This window comes from Lemur catta, chromosome 9 (genome assembly GCF_020740605.2).
Source record: "Lemur catta isolate mLemCat1 chromosome 9, mLemCat1.pri, whole genome shotgun sequence".
NCBI classification, from domain to species: Eukaryota; Metazoa; Chordata; class Mammalia; order Primates; family Lemuridae; genus Lemur; species Lemur catta.
This window is the reverse complement of record NC_059136.1, coordinates 22,421,614-22,436,912: the sequence shown is the minus strand read 5'-3', so window position 1 is coordinate 22,436,912 and position 15,299 is coordinate 22,421,614. Positions and strand designations below refer to the sequence as shown.

Sequence of the window (15,299 nt, the reverse complement as noted above, 5' to 3'; positions counted from 1 at the left end):
TTGTTCTTCCCCTTTCTCCTGACTGAGGAAGCTCAGCCTTTAATATTAAACTCAAGTATTGTCTCGATGCATACTATGTATTTCACTTCTTTATTGTGTTTGTAATCGTTTGTTGACTGTCTCCCCCTGTAACATGCAAGTTTTACAAGTGCAAGGCTCTATGATTGATTTGTTCTGAGGCGCCTAGACACAGTTGACAACACATATTTGTTAAAGGAATGAATAAATCTGTGCAGTCCTATCTGCTTCGCTATCCACCTCTCTGTCAGAGGTTTCCACCCCACTTACACGAAGAAGGGGATGGTTACCCTTTTCTGTCTTTCCATGTGGCATCTTAGACACATCTGTTACAGTGTAACACTTTTTTCCAGCTTTATTGATATATAACTTCCATACCATAAAATTCATCCATTGTTAATATACAATTCCCTGATTTTTAATAATGTATAGTTATGCAACCATCACGACAATCCAGTTTTAGAACATTTCCAGTACCCAAAAATTTTCCGCAAGCCCCTTTGCCATCAGTGCCCACTCCTACCCTAACCCCAGACAACTTCTGATCTGCTTGCTGTATTTATAAATTTGCCTTTTCTGGACATTTTGTATAAATGACATCATACAATATGCAGTCTTTTGTGTCTGGCTTCTTTCACTTACCATAAAGTTTTTGAGGTTCATACATGTTGTAGCATGTGTCTGTAATCTATTCCTTTTCATTGCTGAATAGTATTCTTTTGTATGGCTGTGCTACGTTTTGTTTATTCACAGTGGATGACATTTAGATTGTTGCCAGGTTTGGGTTATGATGAATAGTGAACTGCTATGAACATGCTTGTACAAGCTTTGTATGGTCATATGTCTTCATTCCTCATTGGTAGATTTCTAGGAGTGGAATCGCTGGTTTATATGGTAGGCTTAGGTTTAACCTTTTAAGAAACTACTAAATTGTTTCCCAACGTGACTGCATCATTTTATATTTCTACTAGCAATGTATAAGGGTTCTAGTTTCTCCACATCCTTACCAACACTTGTTATTGCCTGTCATTTTGATTATAGATATCCTAGATAGTATGTAGTAATATCTCATTGTGGTTTTGATTTATGTTTCCGTAATAGCTAATGACGGTTAAGCATCTTTTCAATTGAGTTATTTTTCTTCTTATTGAGTTATCAAGTTATTTTTCACACAAGTTCTTTATCAGAAAAATGGTTTAGAAATATTTTCCTCCAATCTCTGGGTTCTCATTTTCTTAGTGTTTTTTAAAGCTCAAAAGTTTTTTATTTTAATGAAGTCCATTTTATCGATTTCTTTCTTTTATGGCTCATGCTTTTGGTGTCACGTATAAGAACTCTTTGCCTAACCCAACGCTATGAAGATGTTTCTTCTGTTTTCTTCTAGAAATTTTATATAATAGCTTTAACACTTGCATTTAGGTCTGTGATCCATTTTGACTTAATTGTTGTATGTGTTGTGCAGGAAGGGTCTAAGTTAATTTTTTTTCTACTTACAGATATACAACTGTCTGAGCACTGTTTGTTGAAAAGGTTATCCTTTACCTATCAAATTGTCTTGGCAACTTTGTCAAAAACAAATTTACCGTAAATATAAGGATATATTTTTGGACTTCATTTTGATTTGATTTTTGGTAAGAGATAAAGGTCTAGTTTGATTTTTCTGCGTATGGTTATCCAGTTTTCCCAATACCATTTATTGAAGAGACTGTCCTTTCTCCACTGTATGTTCTTGGCAACTTTGTTGAAGCTAAGTTCACTACAGATGTATGTATTTATTTCTGGATTGCCTATTCTGTTCTATTGGTCTATGTGTCTGTTTTTATGCCAGTACCATGCTGTTTTGGTTACTAGAGCTCTGTAGTATAATTTGAAGTCAGGTAATCTAATTCCTCCAGTTTTGTTCTTTTTGGTCAGGATGGCTTTTGCTATTCTGAGTCTTTTGTGGTTCCATATGAATTTTAGGATTATTTTTTCTATTTCTGTGAAGAGTGTCCTTGGTATTTTGATGGGGCTTGCATTGACTCTGTAGATTGCTTCAAGTAGTATGGACATTTTAACAATATTGATTCTTCCAATCCATGAGAATGGAGTATCTTTCCATTTTTTGTGTGTCCATTTTTTCAATTTCTTTCATCAATGTTTTATAGTTTTCATTACAGAGATCTTTCACTTCTTTGGTTAAATTTATTCCTAGATGTTCTATTTTATTTGTAGCTATTGTAAATGGGATTGCTTTCTTGGTTTCCTTTTCAGATTTTTTTTCCATTTTATATGAAAATGCTACTTATTTTTGTATGTTAATTTTGTATCCTGCAACTTGACTGAATTTATCAATTCTAATAGTTTTTTGTAGAATCGTTAGGTTTCGCTAGATGTAAGATCATATCGTCTGCAAACAAGGACTTCCTTTCCAATTTGGATGCCCTTTATTTCTTTCTGTTGTCTGATTGCTCTAGCTAGAACTTCTAGAATTGTATTGAAACAGTGGTGAAAGTGGGCATCCTTGTCATGTTCCAGATCTTAGAGAAAAGGTTTTCAGTTTTTCAGATGTCCTATCAGAAGTCTTATACTTGTTAAAAATACAGGACTCAAGCCAGGTGCGGTGACTTGCACCTATAATCCCAGATACTTGGGAGGCTAGGACAGGAGGATCACTTGAGACCAGGAATTCAGGACGAGGCTGGGTGTCATATCAAGACCTCGTCTCTAAAAAAACATTTTTTAAAAATTAGCCAGGTATGGTGGCATGCACCTGTAGTCCCAGTAACTTGGGAGGTTGAGGCAGGAGAATCGCTTGAGACCAGGAATTCCAGGCTGCACTGAGCTAAGATCGTACCACTGCACTCCAGGCTGGGTAACATAGTGATACCCTGTCTCAAAAAAAAAGGAATGTAGAACTCAGACCTCAGATAGCTTTGAGGTTCCTTATGTGTACATACTTGAACTATGAAAAAAGTTTAGAGATTAGAATTTATTTTGGTATAACTCATGTTTTCTCAAACCAGGAAAAGAATTAGAGACATAACTATCATGGAGTTTCATTTCCTCAAATCTAGTTTAGAAAGTGTTTACCAACCTCAGTGATTCATGTTCTTCATTTTTTGTTTTAAAGACAGATGCACATTATTCCATACTGTCACTTCTTCTGTGTCTGTCTGATTCTCCTTCGAACAGCAATTATGTGGAAACACGAAGAGATAAAGAAGTGGGTATGTTACCAGATGGATGGTTTAACACATAAGAAATAAAAGAGAAATTGATTTTATTACTTAATTGCTAGACATTGAGATTTTATTAAAAGTTGTAAAAATCTGCAAATATTTCTGTTGCTTTGGATGCAATTGCAAAATTTCATTTAAAATGCAGTCAGCCTCTGTATCTGCAGGTTCCAAATCCATAGATTCAACCAACTGCAGATCAGAAATATTCAAAATAAGTAAATAAGTAACAATACGGCAATTAAAAATACAAATTTTTAAAAATACAATATAACAACTATTTATATGGTATTAAGTAATATAAGTACTCTAGAGATGATTTAAAGTATACGGGAGGATGTGCAGAGGTTATATGCGTATACCTGCCACTTCATATAAGGGACTTGAGCATCCCTGGAATTTTGTATTAGCAGGTGTGGGGGTCCTAGAACCAATTCCCCTCAGATACTGAGGGATGACTATTTAAGTTCTTAACTTTGTAAGTTAAACTATCTTCAATTATTTAAAGAGAAAATTCACCTTTACGAGTGAAAGTGTAAAATGTATTAGAATATCAATTTATTAATTGTTTTAATATTTTTATACTTTCATTTCCTGAGTATATTTTATTTTGAGTTTTATTGCCCTTTTTTTGCTATAGTTTGGGGTTTTTTTTCAGTTATTTATGATAATGCTGAAGAACTTCTTCTGTTACATTTTAGAAAAAAAAGATGATTTTGACTGGGGAAAATACTTGATGGAAGGTGAAGAAATTGACCTTGGTCCAAACGTGGACACACCAGTAAGTGGCAAAAGTTTTGCTATTGAAAATATAAATACATGCCAAGTGATATAGATGATGTTAATGGGTCCTTCTGCCCTGGATCAACTTAGTGAAAACAGGAACACTCTTCACTAAGCCAGAGTAGTTATTATTAATAACTCTACTTATGGTCGGGCATGGTGGCTCATGCCTGTAATCCTAGCACTCTGGGAGGCCGAGGCTGGAAGATCGCTCGAGGTCAGGAGTTCAAGACCAGCCTGAGCAAGAGCGAGACCCCGTCTCTACTAAAAACAGAAAGAAATTTTATGGACAGCTAAAAATATGTAGAAAAAGTAGCCGGGCATGGTGATGCATGCCTGTAGTCCCAGCTACTCGAGAGGCTGAGGCCTCTACTTATTAGAATTTTGAGCTAAATCATTACTACTAAGAAATTAAAAGGAATGAATACTAGTATCCCTTAAGGACCTGTGATCTTTCATTCCTAGATTTTAGATATTGCAGATATCTTCTAGTCAGTCACCTGAGTGTTAACATTTTTTCATGATATCCTTCAAACAGAATCCATGATTTTTTTTTTTTTTTTGAGACACAGTCTCGCTGTGTTGCCCGAGCTAGAGTGGGTGCCGTGGCGTCAGCCTAGCTCACAGCAACCTCAAACTCCTGGGCTTAAGCAATCCTACTGCCTCAGCCTCCCCAGTAGCTGGGACTACAGGCATGTACCACCATACCTAGCTAATCTTTTCTATATATATATTTTAGTTGGCCAGATAATTTCTTTCTATTTTTTTAGTAGAGACGGGGTCTCGCTCTTGCTGAGGCTGATCTCGAACTCCTGACCTCAAGCAATCCACCCGCCTCGGCCTCCCAAGAGTGCTAGGATTACAGGTGTGAGCCACCGCGCCCGGCCCATGATTTTTTTATATTGTACTCAAACCTGTGTATTTTTTATATGGGTCAGTATTTGGATCTTCAAATTTTTCTCAACAAAAACATTTCCCTGTATTTTTTGCCACCAAAATTAATTCCATTCATTATGGTGGCAACATCATTATAGAAAAAGAGAAAAATAATAATAATTCCATCCCTATCATAGCCACTTTCAAGGGATTTTTAAAAAATTTCATTTAGTTTTTGTTTTTCTGTCCATGTTACTTCAATGTTTTTGCTTTTCTTCCAAAGTTTTCTTAATCTTTTAACCTAAATTGCTGTGTTACACTCTGTAAGGGTAAGCATATTTTCTTTTTAAATCAGATCTGGTCTGAAGAAAGTGAAGACGAAGATGATCAACAACCCTTAAGCAGAGAGGACTCTGGAATTCAGGTAGACAGGACGCCATTAGAAGAACAAGATGAAAACAGAAACCTGGGTCCTTGTGTCAGCTGGAAAGGTATTGTGTGTTGTTGGTTGCTGACTTTTCTGATAGAGGAATTCCCTAGAGGGAAAGGCAAGCTTTGAGATCAGTTCCATGTGATGGGTAAGATCTGCCATCCTTATAAAACAAATCTTTTAAAACCATTAGTAGATCTTTTTTATATAATGCCTAAGTAGTAGCAGTGTAATTAATGTTGAATTAATGCATTTAGAATACAGTTTTGTTCTTCTTTTCTTTTTTATAGTTCTGAGAACTTTGTTAGTCCTAAATATTTCCATTTATTTTTTGTTGGAGAAGGATTAACTTTGCTGACATTGGTAACTAAAGAAAAGGAAAAGATCTATACAACTTATTTTCCAATTTGAAAGTCTGCTTTTTTAGTTTTTAGGGGAGGTGTTATGAATTGATAGACTCTAGAAAGAGCTGGAAGCAACCTTAAAGAGTAGATCATCTGGCTGGGTGTGGTGGCTCCTGTAATCCTAGCACTTTGGGAGGCTGAAGTGGGCGGATCGTTTGAGCTCAGGAGTTCGAGACCAGCCTGAGCAAGAGCAAGACCGCATCTCTACTAAAAAAAAAAATTGAAAGAAATTATCTGGCCAACTAAAAATATATATATAGAAAAAATTAGCCAGGCATGGTGGTGCATGCCTGTAGTCCCAGCTACTCGGGAGGCTGAGGCAGAAGGATTGCTTGAGCCCAGGAGTTTGAGGTTGCTGTGAGCTAGGCTGACGCCACGGCACTCACTCTAGCCAGGGCAACAGAGCGAGACTGTCTCAAAAAAAAAAAAAAGTATGATGGGTGTTTGGTTCAGTTCTGAGTATGCCTTTATCAAATTAAGATGATTTCCTTCTATTCCCTTTCTTTGTAGGAGCCTTAAATCATCAATAAATGTTGAATTTTATCAAATGGTATTCTTTATCTGTGAGATAATCTCACAATTTTTCTCTTTTATCCTATTACCACATTGATAGATTTTCTTTGAATTTCTGAGCAGTATCCTTGATCATTTTATTTTTTAGTATATTGTTGGATTAGACTAGTTATTTATTTTTTTTATTTTTTATTTTTTTTGAGACAGAGTCTAGCTTTGTTGCCCAGGCTAGAGTGAGTGCCGTGGCGTCAGCCTAGCTCACAGCAACCTCAAACTCCTGGGCTTAAGCGATCCTCCTGCCTCAGCCTCCCGAGTAGCTGGGACTACAGGCATGCGCCACCATGCCCGGCTCATTTTTTTTTTTTTTTTTTTTATGTATATATATTTTTAGTTGGCCAGATAATTTCTTTCTATTTTTAGTAGAGACGAGGTCTCACTCTTGCTCAGGCTGGTCTCAAACTCCTGACCTTGAGCCATCCACCCGCCTCGGCCTCCAAGAGTGCTAGGATTACAGGCGTGAGCCACTGTGCCCAGCCTAGACTAGTTATTTTTTAATGTCGGATTTTTCATCTTTATTCTTTGATGAATTGCCTTTCTTGTATCGTTATCTGATTTTAATAACATGGTTATATTGGCCTCATAAAATGTTAGAAGCTTTCTCTTTTTCTACTTTTTGAAATAACCTATGTAACATAGAGATTATCTAATCCTTGAAAATTTATTTATGTATTTATTTTTATTTCAAAATATTAATTGTGGGGTATAAGTATTTTTGTTGCATGGATACCTTGTATAATGTTTAAGTCCGAGCTTTTGATGTGTCCGTCACCAGACTAGTGTTCGTTGTACCCAAAAGGTAAGTTTTTATCCCTCACCCTCCTCCCACCTTCCCCCTTTCTTTGTTTCTCATGTCCTTTTATATCGCTTTGTGCCCATGTGTACCCATTGTTTAGCTCCCACTTACTAGTGAGAACATATGGTGTTTGGTTTTCCATTCCTGAGATGTTTAACTTAGGATAATGGTCTCTGGTTCCCTCCAAGTTGCTATAAATAACATTATTTTATTTCTTTTATGGCTGTTATTCCATGGCATATATATACCACATTGTCTTTATCCACTCATGAATTTAATCCTTGAACATTCAGTGCCAGTTCTGAGGCTTTAGAGGTGATTGGGAAGGTCTTTAGTTAACATTTCAACTTCCTTAATGGTTATTGAACTATTCAACTATATCATTTATATTTTAAAATGGAGAGTTTTTTTTTTTTACTTTTTAACCAATGACATTTAATTCAATTTTGTATGTGTATTTTAAATAAGTGGTCATGTGTATATAAATAATTTCAAATAGCTGTTATAGTTGAAGAACTATTTTCAAGTGTATGTTTGAGTGGAGTCATGAGTCCAGATATTGTGGCAGAATTGACCCAGTATTTTTTTTTTTGTTAGCTATTATAACTAAAACTTATTGCATTTATTTCCAGCAGATGAACCAGATGACCGAAGCTGGCTAGAACAGCACGTAGTTCATCAGTACTGGATGGTGAGGCCCTCACGGTTTCCTCATAGTTTACATTTGCACTCCAATTTAGCTGCTATCTGGTAAGAAGCTACATTTTTGTTTTAATGTAATGATAGAAGAAACTTTGATGTTTAAACATTTGGCTTTGATTTGTGATTTAAATCAAGTACTTCCCTGAAATTTAAACTTGTTAGTTGTTTTTAACAATTGTAATTGAACAGTTTTTAATTATTTTATTATTAGTGAAAATAATGAAATTATAGTATTTAATTTTAATCTGTGGTTTGATTTTTTGTTGGTAATTTCAATGTGAATGTATTGGTACATATTAGGCCATTATTTGATTTCTGTTTTAGTACACTTATTACAAAAATGTACTTACTGTTTTCTAGAAAACAACATTGCATAGTTTTAAACATTTGCCTAAATCAGCAGTTAACATAACAGTTGGAATTGCTCTGAAAGTGCTTCTCAGAGTATTTCAGTTGATTTGTGAAAATAAATACGGGAGGCATTTAGGTGTTTATTATGTTTATTTGCTTAATTGATTATTATTATTTAAGTTAGCACTAAATTGCATGTATCCTTTGAGACAAGTTATTTTACTTAGTTACAAACCTTTCCATTGGCATTTGATATTTGCTAACAGGGACCAACACTTGTACAGCAGCGATCCGTTGTATGTTCCAGATGACAGAGTCTTTGTTACCGAGACACAGGTTATTCGGGAAACCCTATGGTAAGATCTGTTAACCTAATTAATAGTCTGAAAGGCTTTAAAGGAAAGTGTTCTGGGGTTTTTCACAAGTAAACTAGAAATAGGCCATTAGGTATGAAGTTTAGATTTCAGATTTGACTATGGAGATTGTGAGATTTTGTTATATTTACTTCTTTCCCAGGTTAAATAATTTAATATATGACTTAATTAGATTAGTCCATCATTTTTTTTTTTAATATGAATTCAAAGCAAAGTTTGCTGCTGACTGTCTTTAATAGGCAGAGTATATCAATGAAAGCCTGTGCCCATACTTGAAACCCAGGAATCTAATGCAATATGTGGTGCTATCACTACAGAAATTCCAGGTCCTGGTGCTCTCACCATAAAGTATGATATTGACATTTGTAGAAATGGGAGGATCTTTTTGGGTCATCAAGTATGTGAGAGAGATACTTTGGCAACACTGTTTTAGACTTCTCTGTAAGGTGACATTGAAATATCTTGAGTCTTAAGGTAATCAGATAAAAAGATCAATGCCTTCCATTTTCTTGTTATCTAATAATTTCCAATTATTCTTATTTTTGCCCCCCAATTCTGAATTTTTAATAAAAATTTCCTGGGCATACTATAGTGAACATTTTCTAGACTTAAAGTACATTCATCGATTTTTAATTTCATTTCAGGTTACTTTCAGGAGTGAAAAAGCTCTTTATATTTCAGTTGATAGATGGGAAGGTAACAGTGAGAAACAATATCATAGTAACTCATTTGACACATGTAAGTTATTTGTATTTATTGTAATTCAAGAATTAAATGATAGTATTTAAACTGTGGCAATATAATTTTAGGACATTTTATAGTATTTAAAATAACTATTAAATACATTTAAGATCCAAAAAGAAAGTTAAGTTGTGCATCTTTACATACTTAGAGAATTCTTTAATATTGTTTTTGATGTATTTGATTTTGATTTGCATTTTCTGCCTTTTATTTCTGTCATTCTGTATTGGGAAAGCTGTAATATCTATATGTTTTTTGCCTACAGTACATTTACCTTATATGTGTTTTTAAAAAATATAAGCCACAATTCTGTATTCTATTGAAATTAGTACTCTTTTTTCTTTGAATATAAAACTAAATATTCATAATTTTATTACTTTGTGTTCTACTAAACATACTGTTTAAAACAATCACAAAATAAATATTTTACTGTGAGGGGAAAATGAATTTGAATGTTTACAGAAGACCAACTTTAAATAATTATAGTTTGCTTCTGTCATAGAGCTGTTTACGATCTGTGCTGGAACAAATAGCAGCATATGGCCAGGTTGTATTTCGACTCCAGGAGTTCATCGATGAAGTCATGGGACACAGTTCTGAAAGCTTGCCACCTGGAAGTGGTTCTGTTCCTAAGAAGTCGACTGAAGCTCCCTTTAGAACCTATCAGGCTTTCATGTGGGCCCTATACAAATATTTCATTAGTTTCAAAGAGGAACTTACAGAAATTGAGAAGTGCATCATCAATAATGGTATTTAAATGTTCTTCACTTATACTCATAAGACACACAATTCATTTTTTTTGTTTGAAGTCCTGTTTAGTTTGAATAGTTCATATTTTGAATGCCATTTAGGTTATTCATTGATGTAAGGTTTGAAAGTTGCATAACAAACAAGTAATCTCATGAATGCGTTCATTTTTAAAGTTTAAAATTTATATTTTTAAGCTATTCGTATCTTTAAAAATCAAAAAACTACAGAAGGATTTAGAGTGAAACATTCTTCCTGCTCTAGTTCCTGAGCCAGTCATTTCCCCTCCCCAGAGACAACCAGGTCCTCAGTGTCTTGTACGTCCTTCCAGAAGTAGTTTAGACATACACAAGTGAGGCATATGCATGTACACAAACCCATAGTCGTTATACTACTCTTTAAGTTGTTTTCTAATTTAGATTTTGAGGATTGTACTGTACAACTATATAAAGAGCCTCCTTTTTCCTTTTTACAAATTGAGTGTTTCACCGTATGGTTGTATCATAGTCCAATCCTCCTTGATGGACATTTAACTTGTTTCCAATTGTTTGCTGTTACCAGCAGTGCTGCAGTGATAACCACTTAGACATATCCGTAATCATACACATGGAGCAAGTTATCTGTAGGGTAAGTTCTTAAAAATGGAATTGCTGGGTTCAGTGATATGTAATGGCATGTGTGATTATGCTAGGTTTTGCCACGTTGCTTTCCAGGGAGGTACAGGAAAATAAATTTATACTCTTGCCAGCAATATGTATGAATACCTGTTTCCTCAAACTCTTGCCAACAGTGTGTTATCAAACTTTTTGGTCTTCACCAATGTGGCAGGTGTAAAATGGTAGCCCAGTATAGTTTTTTTCTCCCTTCACTTTTATTTTCAATTACCACAAAAAATAGTACAGAAAGTTCCCATGTTCCTATCACCTTGCTTCCTTCAGTGGGGAAACGTTACGTAATTCTAGTATATGCTCAAGACTGGGAAGCTGACACTGGCACAGCACATTTGCCAGACTGCAGACCTGACGTGGGTTTCAACACTGTTACAGGTACTTGATTTGAGTGGCTGGCAGCAGGAGAAGTGATATCTTTGTGCATAGTTCTGTGCCGTTTTATCACATGTATAAATCTGCATAACCACTTCTACATTGAGGGTACTGCGCTGTGCCATCACTCCACAGGAACTTGCTTGTGTAGCCCTTTGTTGTCACCACATCCTCCCATTGTGGATGTTTTTGTTTTACCTGGTATCATTTTAATTTTCATTCTTTTATTGTAAGTGAGGTTGAATGACTCTCTTTATGTCTAAGAATAACTTGTCTCTGCTTTTCTGTGAACTGTCAGTTCCTTTATACATTATTTTTCTGCTGCGTTGTCTCTTTCTCCCTAACTTGCAGTTCTTTCTTCCTTAGGGGAATTAGTTCCTTGTGATGTGAGATTAAAACCCACCATCCTCTGTTTTGTCATGCCTTTCCATAAGCCTAATAAGTAGCTGAGCATTTATGTCACATATTGTATGCTGATACTTTTCCTTGCTGTTGACTTTCATTTATTGATATTTGCAGATACTACAATAACTCTTGCAATAGTGGTGGATAAGTTGTCATCTCGGTTGGCTCAGCTCAAGGTTCTGCACAAAGTGTTTAGTACTGGAGTAGCAGAAGTTCCACCTGACACTCGGAATGTCGTCCGGGCTTCTCACCTGCTCAACACCCTGTACAAGGCCATTCTTGAATACGACAGTGTTGGAGAAGCCTCTGAGCAAACTGTATGTGGGACCTCTGCCTAGTCTAAAGTGTGTCACTCCATCCCACACAGCAAAAGAGTGGTGGATAGCCATCACAGTTGTTTGTTAAATTATGCTAATGTCGTGGCTTGTCAGATAGTTGTTCAGCGTTTTAAAATTAGCTTCCAAATTCAAGGCTACAGGAAACTGGCTTTTCAGCTCTAATTGCCAAGATCAACAGAAGGATGAGGCAAGAACAAAGAAGCAAGCTGTGAAAAATACCTAGCTGATTTATAGAGACATTTGCAATAACCCTTTCCCATATGAGAACACAAATCTGTTATGTGAGGTCCCTAAAGTAGCCATATTCATAGAAAGTGGAATGGTGGTTACCAGGGCCAGGGAATAGGGAGTTGTTTATTGGGTACAGTGTTTCAGTTTTACAAGAAAAAGTTCTGGAGATCTGTCACAACAGTGTGAATGTACTTGAAACCACTGAACTTAAAAATGGTTGAGATGGTAAATCTTATGTTATACTTTTTTACCACGATTTTTTAAAAATACAAATCTAGAGACTAATCTAGAAAGCTGCAGGCTTGTTTGGGTGCATACTTTCTAATTTGTTGGTATAACTTTATCTTCTCACCATTTGGTATTACATTTCAATAGAAAGGCAGTTAATTTCTCTCATTTTTGTCCTTTTTTGAGAACTGTAGGAGAGTGAAGTAATCTCAGTCGTAGTAGATACTGTGCTGGTAGTAATATTTAGATCAGGAAACCATACCTGTTTGCAACCAAACCTGCTTCCCTGTGTAATTCTCACTCTTAAGAGGGTCCCTGTATGTACTAAAACAATATGGTTATCTCATATTTAGGTGATATTTTTCATAAGGATTTTATAGTGTACGTTTTTGGATTTTTAATTTCTTTGTGTCCAAAAAACACAGAAATCTGATTACTTTTTAAAAGGCATTTCAGAACTGTTTGAACCTCATTTTACCTAGTGATCAGGCCGCTCTGAGAGTTGACTTGTGTGCACTCTCGACCTCAGGTCTCCCTCCTGTTCTCTCTCTGGGTGGAGACAGTACGGCCCTACCTGCAGACAGTGGACGAGTGGATTGTGCACGGGCACCTGTGGGACGGCGCCAGGGAGTTCATCATCCAGAGGTGAGGCAGATGTTGCAGCTGGGAACTCAGGACACATGGGAGTGCTGATTTCATTAATTTGCTCCCACCTGAAAATCAAATGCTTTTGTTAGTTTCAGATAGTACTGAGAAAGCACAGTTCGAATGACGGAGCTGTGTTGTCACCATAGGCAAGTTCTGTGTCATTTTTGTAGATGTCAGTACCAGCCAATTAAAAATATCTTTGTCCGAATTTTATGTCAGTTCATAGCTTTTCTTTAGCAAATTATATTTTTGGATGATTCATAGGTGACTGGTATGCTAAAGTGCACACTGCTTCACATAAAATGAATTTAGGTGATATCAGATGGCTTCAGTTATTCCCATTGTAAATTATCAGTACATTAAAAGCTATGAAAATGTCAAATGTATGCCTCTAATATAGTTATTTCTCAGAATTTTTTAACCATCTCAGTATAATATTTAATAAAACAATTAAGGAAAATGTCAATCCATTTATGATGATTTCCCTTCAGTTAATTGATTATTCTGAATAGAATCATATAAACTGCAATGTAGGACTACTTGTACTCTTTTAACTCAGTTTTAAATTTGAAGTCTGTTTATTTTTTTATTTATTTATTTTTTTTTTGAGACAGAGTCTCGCTGTGTTGCCCGGGCTAGAGTGAGTGCCGTGGCGTCAGCCTTGCTCACAGCAACCTCAAACTCCTGGGCTTAAGCGATCCTACTGCCTCAGCCTCCCGAGTAGCTGGGACTACAGGCATGTGCCACCATGCCCGGCTAATTTTTTCTATATATATATTTTAGTTGGCCAGATAATTTGTTTCTATTTTTAGTAGAGACAGGGTCTCGCTCTTGCTGAGGCTGGTCTCGAACTCCTGACCTCGAGCAATCCACCCGCCTCGGCCTCCCAGAGTGCTAGGATTACAGGCGTGAGCCACCGCGCCCGGCCTGAAGTCTGTTTAAATGTATGATTTCTATTGATAGCTATCCCTTGAACTCATTAGGAAGGATAACTTTAAGTCCTTAGTGTTCTGGAAGGGTAACACTGTTTACACAGGGCTCGTATATAAATGAACTGGCCTTCCTTCAGCTAAGTCTCATGTCTGTCACTATGTCCTGTTTCATCAGTCTCACATGAGAATTTTTGTGAAAATGGGATTCTGACTATTCTTCTAAGGTGATGAGTGACCATAATTTCATTGTTAGAAGCAGTCCAGTGAAGAATCTTTCTAGGGAAAAAAGGTAGAGAAGTCTGCAAATTTTTTTAACAAGAGATGGTAAATGGGTAAATTTTATTGTACTTTTAAAGAGGACCAAATTAGTCTTATTTTGTTTAATTCCAATTTAGGAAACTGTACTTAAATTTTACCGATATTATTCAGAGTATTTATCTGCTTTTCTGTGCTAAACTGAGTCCAGATTAAAACTGCCTCATTTTGCCTGAAGATTGCATTCGTTTTGGAATGTCTGGACAACATACCTTAACTAGAATAGGTATAGTGTTGTTTTTTAGGAAGAGAGGTTAAAGTTTAAAATTCTTTTGACTCTCTTTAGAAACAAAAATGTTCCGGTAAATCACAGAGACTTCTGGTATGCAACTTACACATTATATAGTGTATCGGAAAAGACAGAAAATGAAGAAAAAATGAGTGATAACGCTAGTGCGAGTTCTGGCAGTGACCAGGGGCCCTCCAGCAGACAGCACACCATGGTGTCCTTCCTCAAACCTGTCCTGAAGCAGATCATAATGGCTGGCAAGTCAATGCAGCTGCTGAAGAACCTGCAGTGCGCAGAGAGCACCATCTGCCAGGCAGCGGCCAGAGGTAGCCTGTCCCTTTTTCATGTGTCTCCCTCAGTGTCAGGACAACTTCTCCCTGTTCGCTCTTGTCATCCTGAGGTATCTACTATTTTTTAGTTTGAAAGTCATCAAACCCTCTTATTTTAGTGGAAATTATTGCCATGATTGAATTAATAATCATGCTGCTCTTGATTGAACAAAAGATTTTCATCATTGGAAACTTTTAACACTGTGTTTGAAAAAGCAGTGACAATAAGTTCCACATGCATTGTCCTTTTGATTCCTTAGGACTGGTGCTTTAAAAAATAATTCTCTGGGCCTGGCGTGGTGGCTCACGCCTGTAATCCTAGCACTTGGGAGGCCAAAGCGGGAGGATTGCTTGAGGTCAGGAGTTCGAGACCAGCCTGAGCAAGAGTGAGACCCCGTCTCTACTAAAAATAGAAAGAAATGATTTGGACAGCTAAAAATACATATAGAAAAAAATTAGCCGGGCATGGTGGTACATGCCTATAGTCCCAGCTACACGGGAAGGCTGAGGCACAAGAATTGCTTAAGCCCAGGAGTTTGAGGTTGCTGTGAGCTAGGCTGATGCCATGGCACTCTAGCCAGGGTGACAGAG

General features: G+C 36.4%; 1 protein-coding gene across 5 annotated transcripts in view; it reads left to right on the top strand.

Annotated features, from left to right (window-relative positions):
* TUBGCP5 (tubulin gamma complex associated protein 5) overlaps positions 1–15,299 on the top strand; it is a 37,917-nt gene that overhangs the window by 5,052 nt on the left and 17,566 nt on the right. For 2 of the 5 annotated variants that reach the window (XM_045561098.1, XM_045561100.1), the window contains exons 4-13: positions 3,131–3,227; positions 3,938–4,017; positions 5,251–5,386; positions 7,731–7,845; positions 8,415–8,504; positions 9,167–9,260; positions 9,766–10,012; positions 11,573–11,775; positions 12,785–12,900; positions 14,437–14,705. In XM_045561098.1, the coding sequence (XP_045417054.1) occupies positions 3,131–3,227; positions 3,938–4,017; positions 5,251–5,386; positions 7,731–7,845; positions 8,415–8,504; positions 9,167–9,260; positions 9,766–10,012; positions 11,573–11,775; positions 12,785–12,900; positions 14,437–14,705 (1,447 nt within the window). Of the gene's footprint in view, positions 1–3,130; positions 3,228–3,937; positions 4,018–5,250; positions 5,387–7,727; positions 7,846–8,414; positions 8,505–9,166; positions 9,261–9,765; positions 10,013–11,572; positions 11,776–12,784; positions 12,901–14,436; positions 14,706–15,299 lie in introns of all 5 variants that reach the window. The other 3 variants (XM_045561097.1, XM_045561099.1, XM_045561101.1) reach the window with 2 other exon arrangements.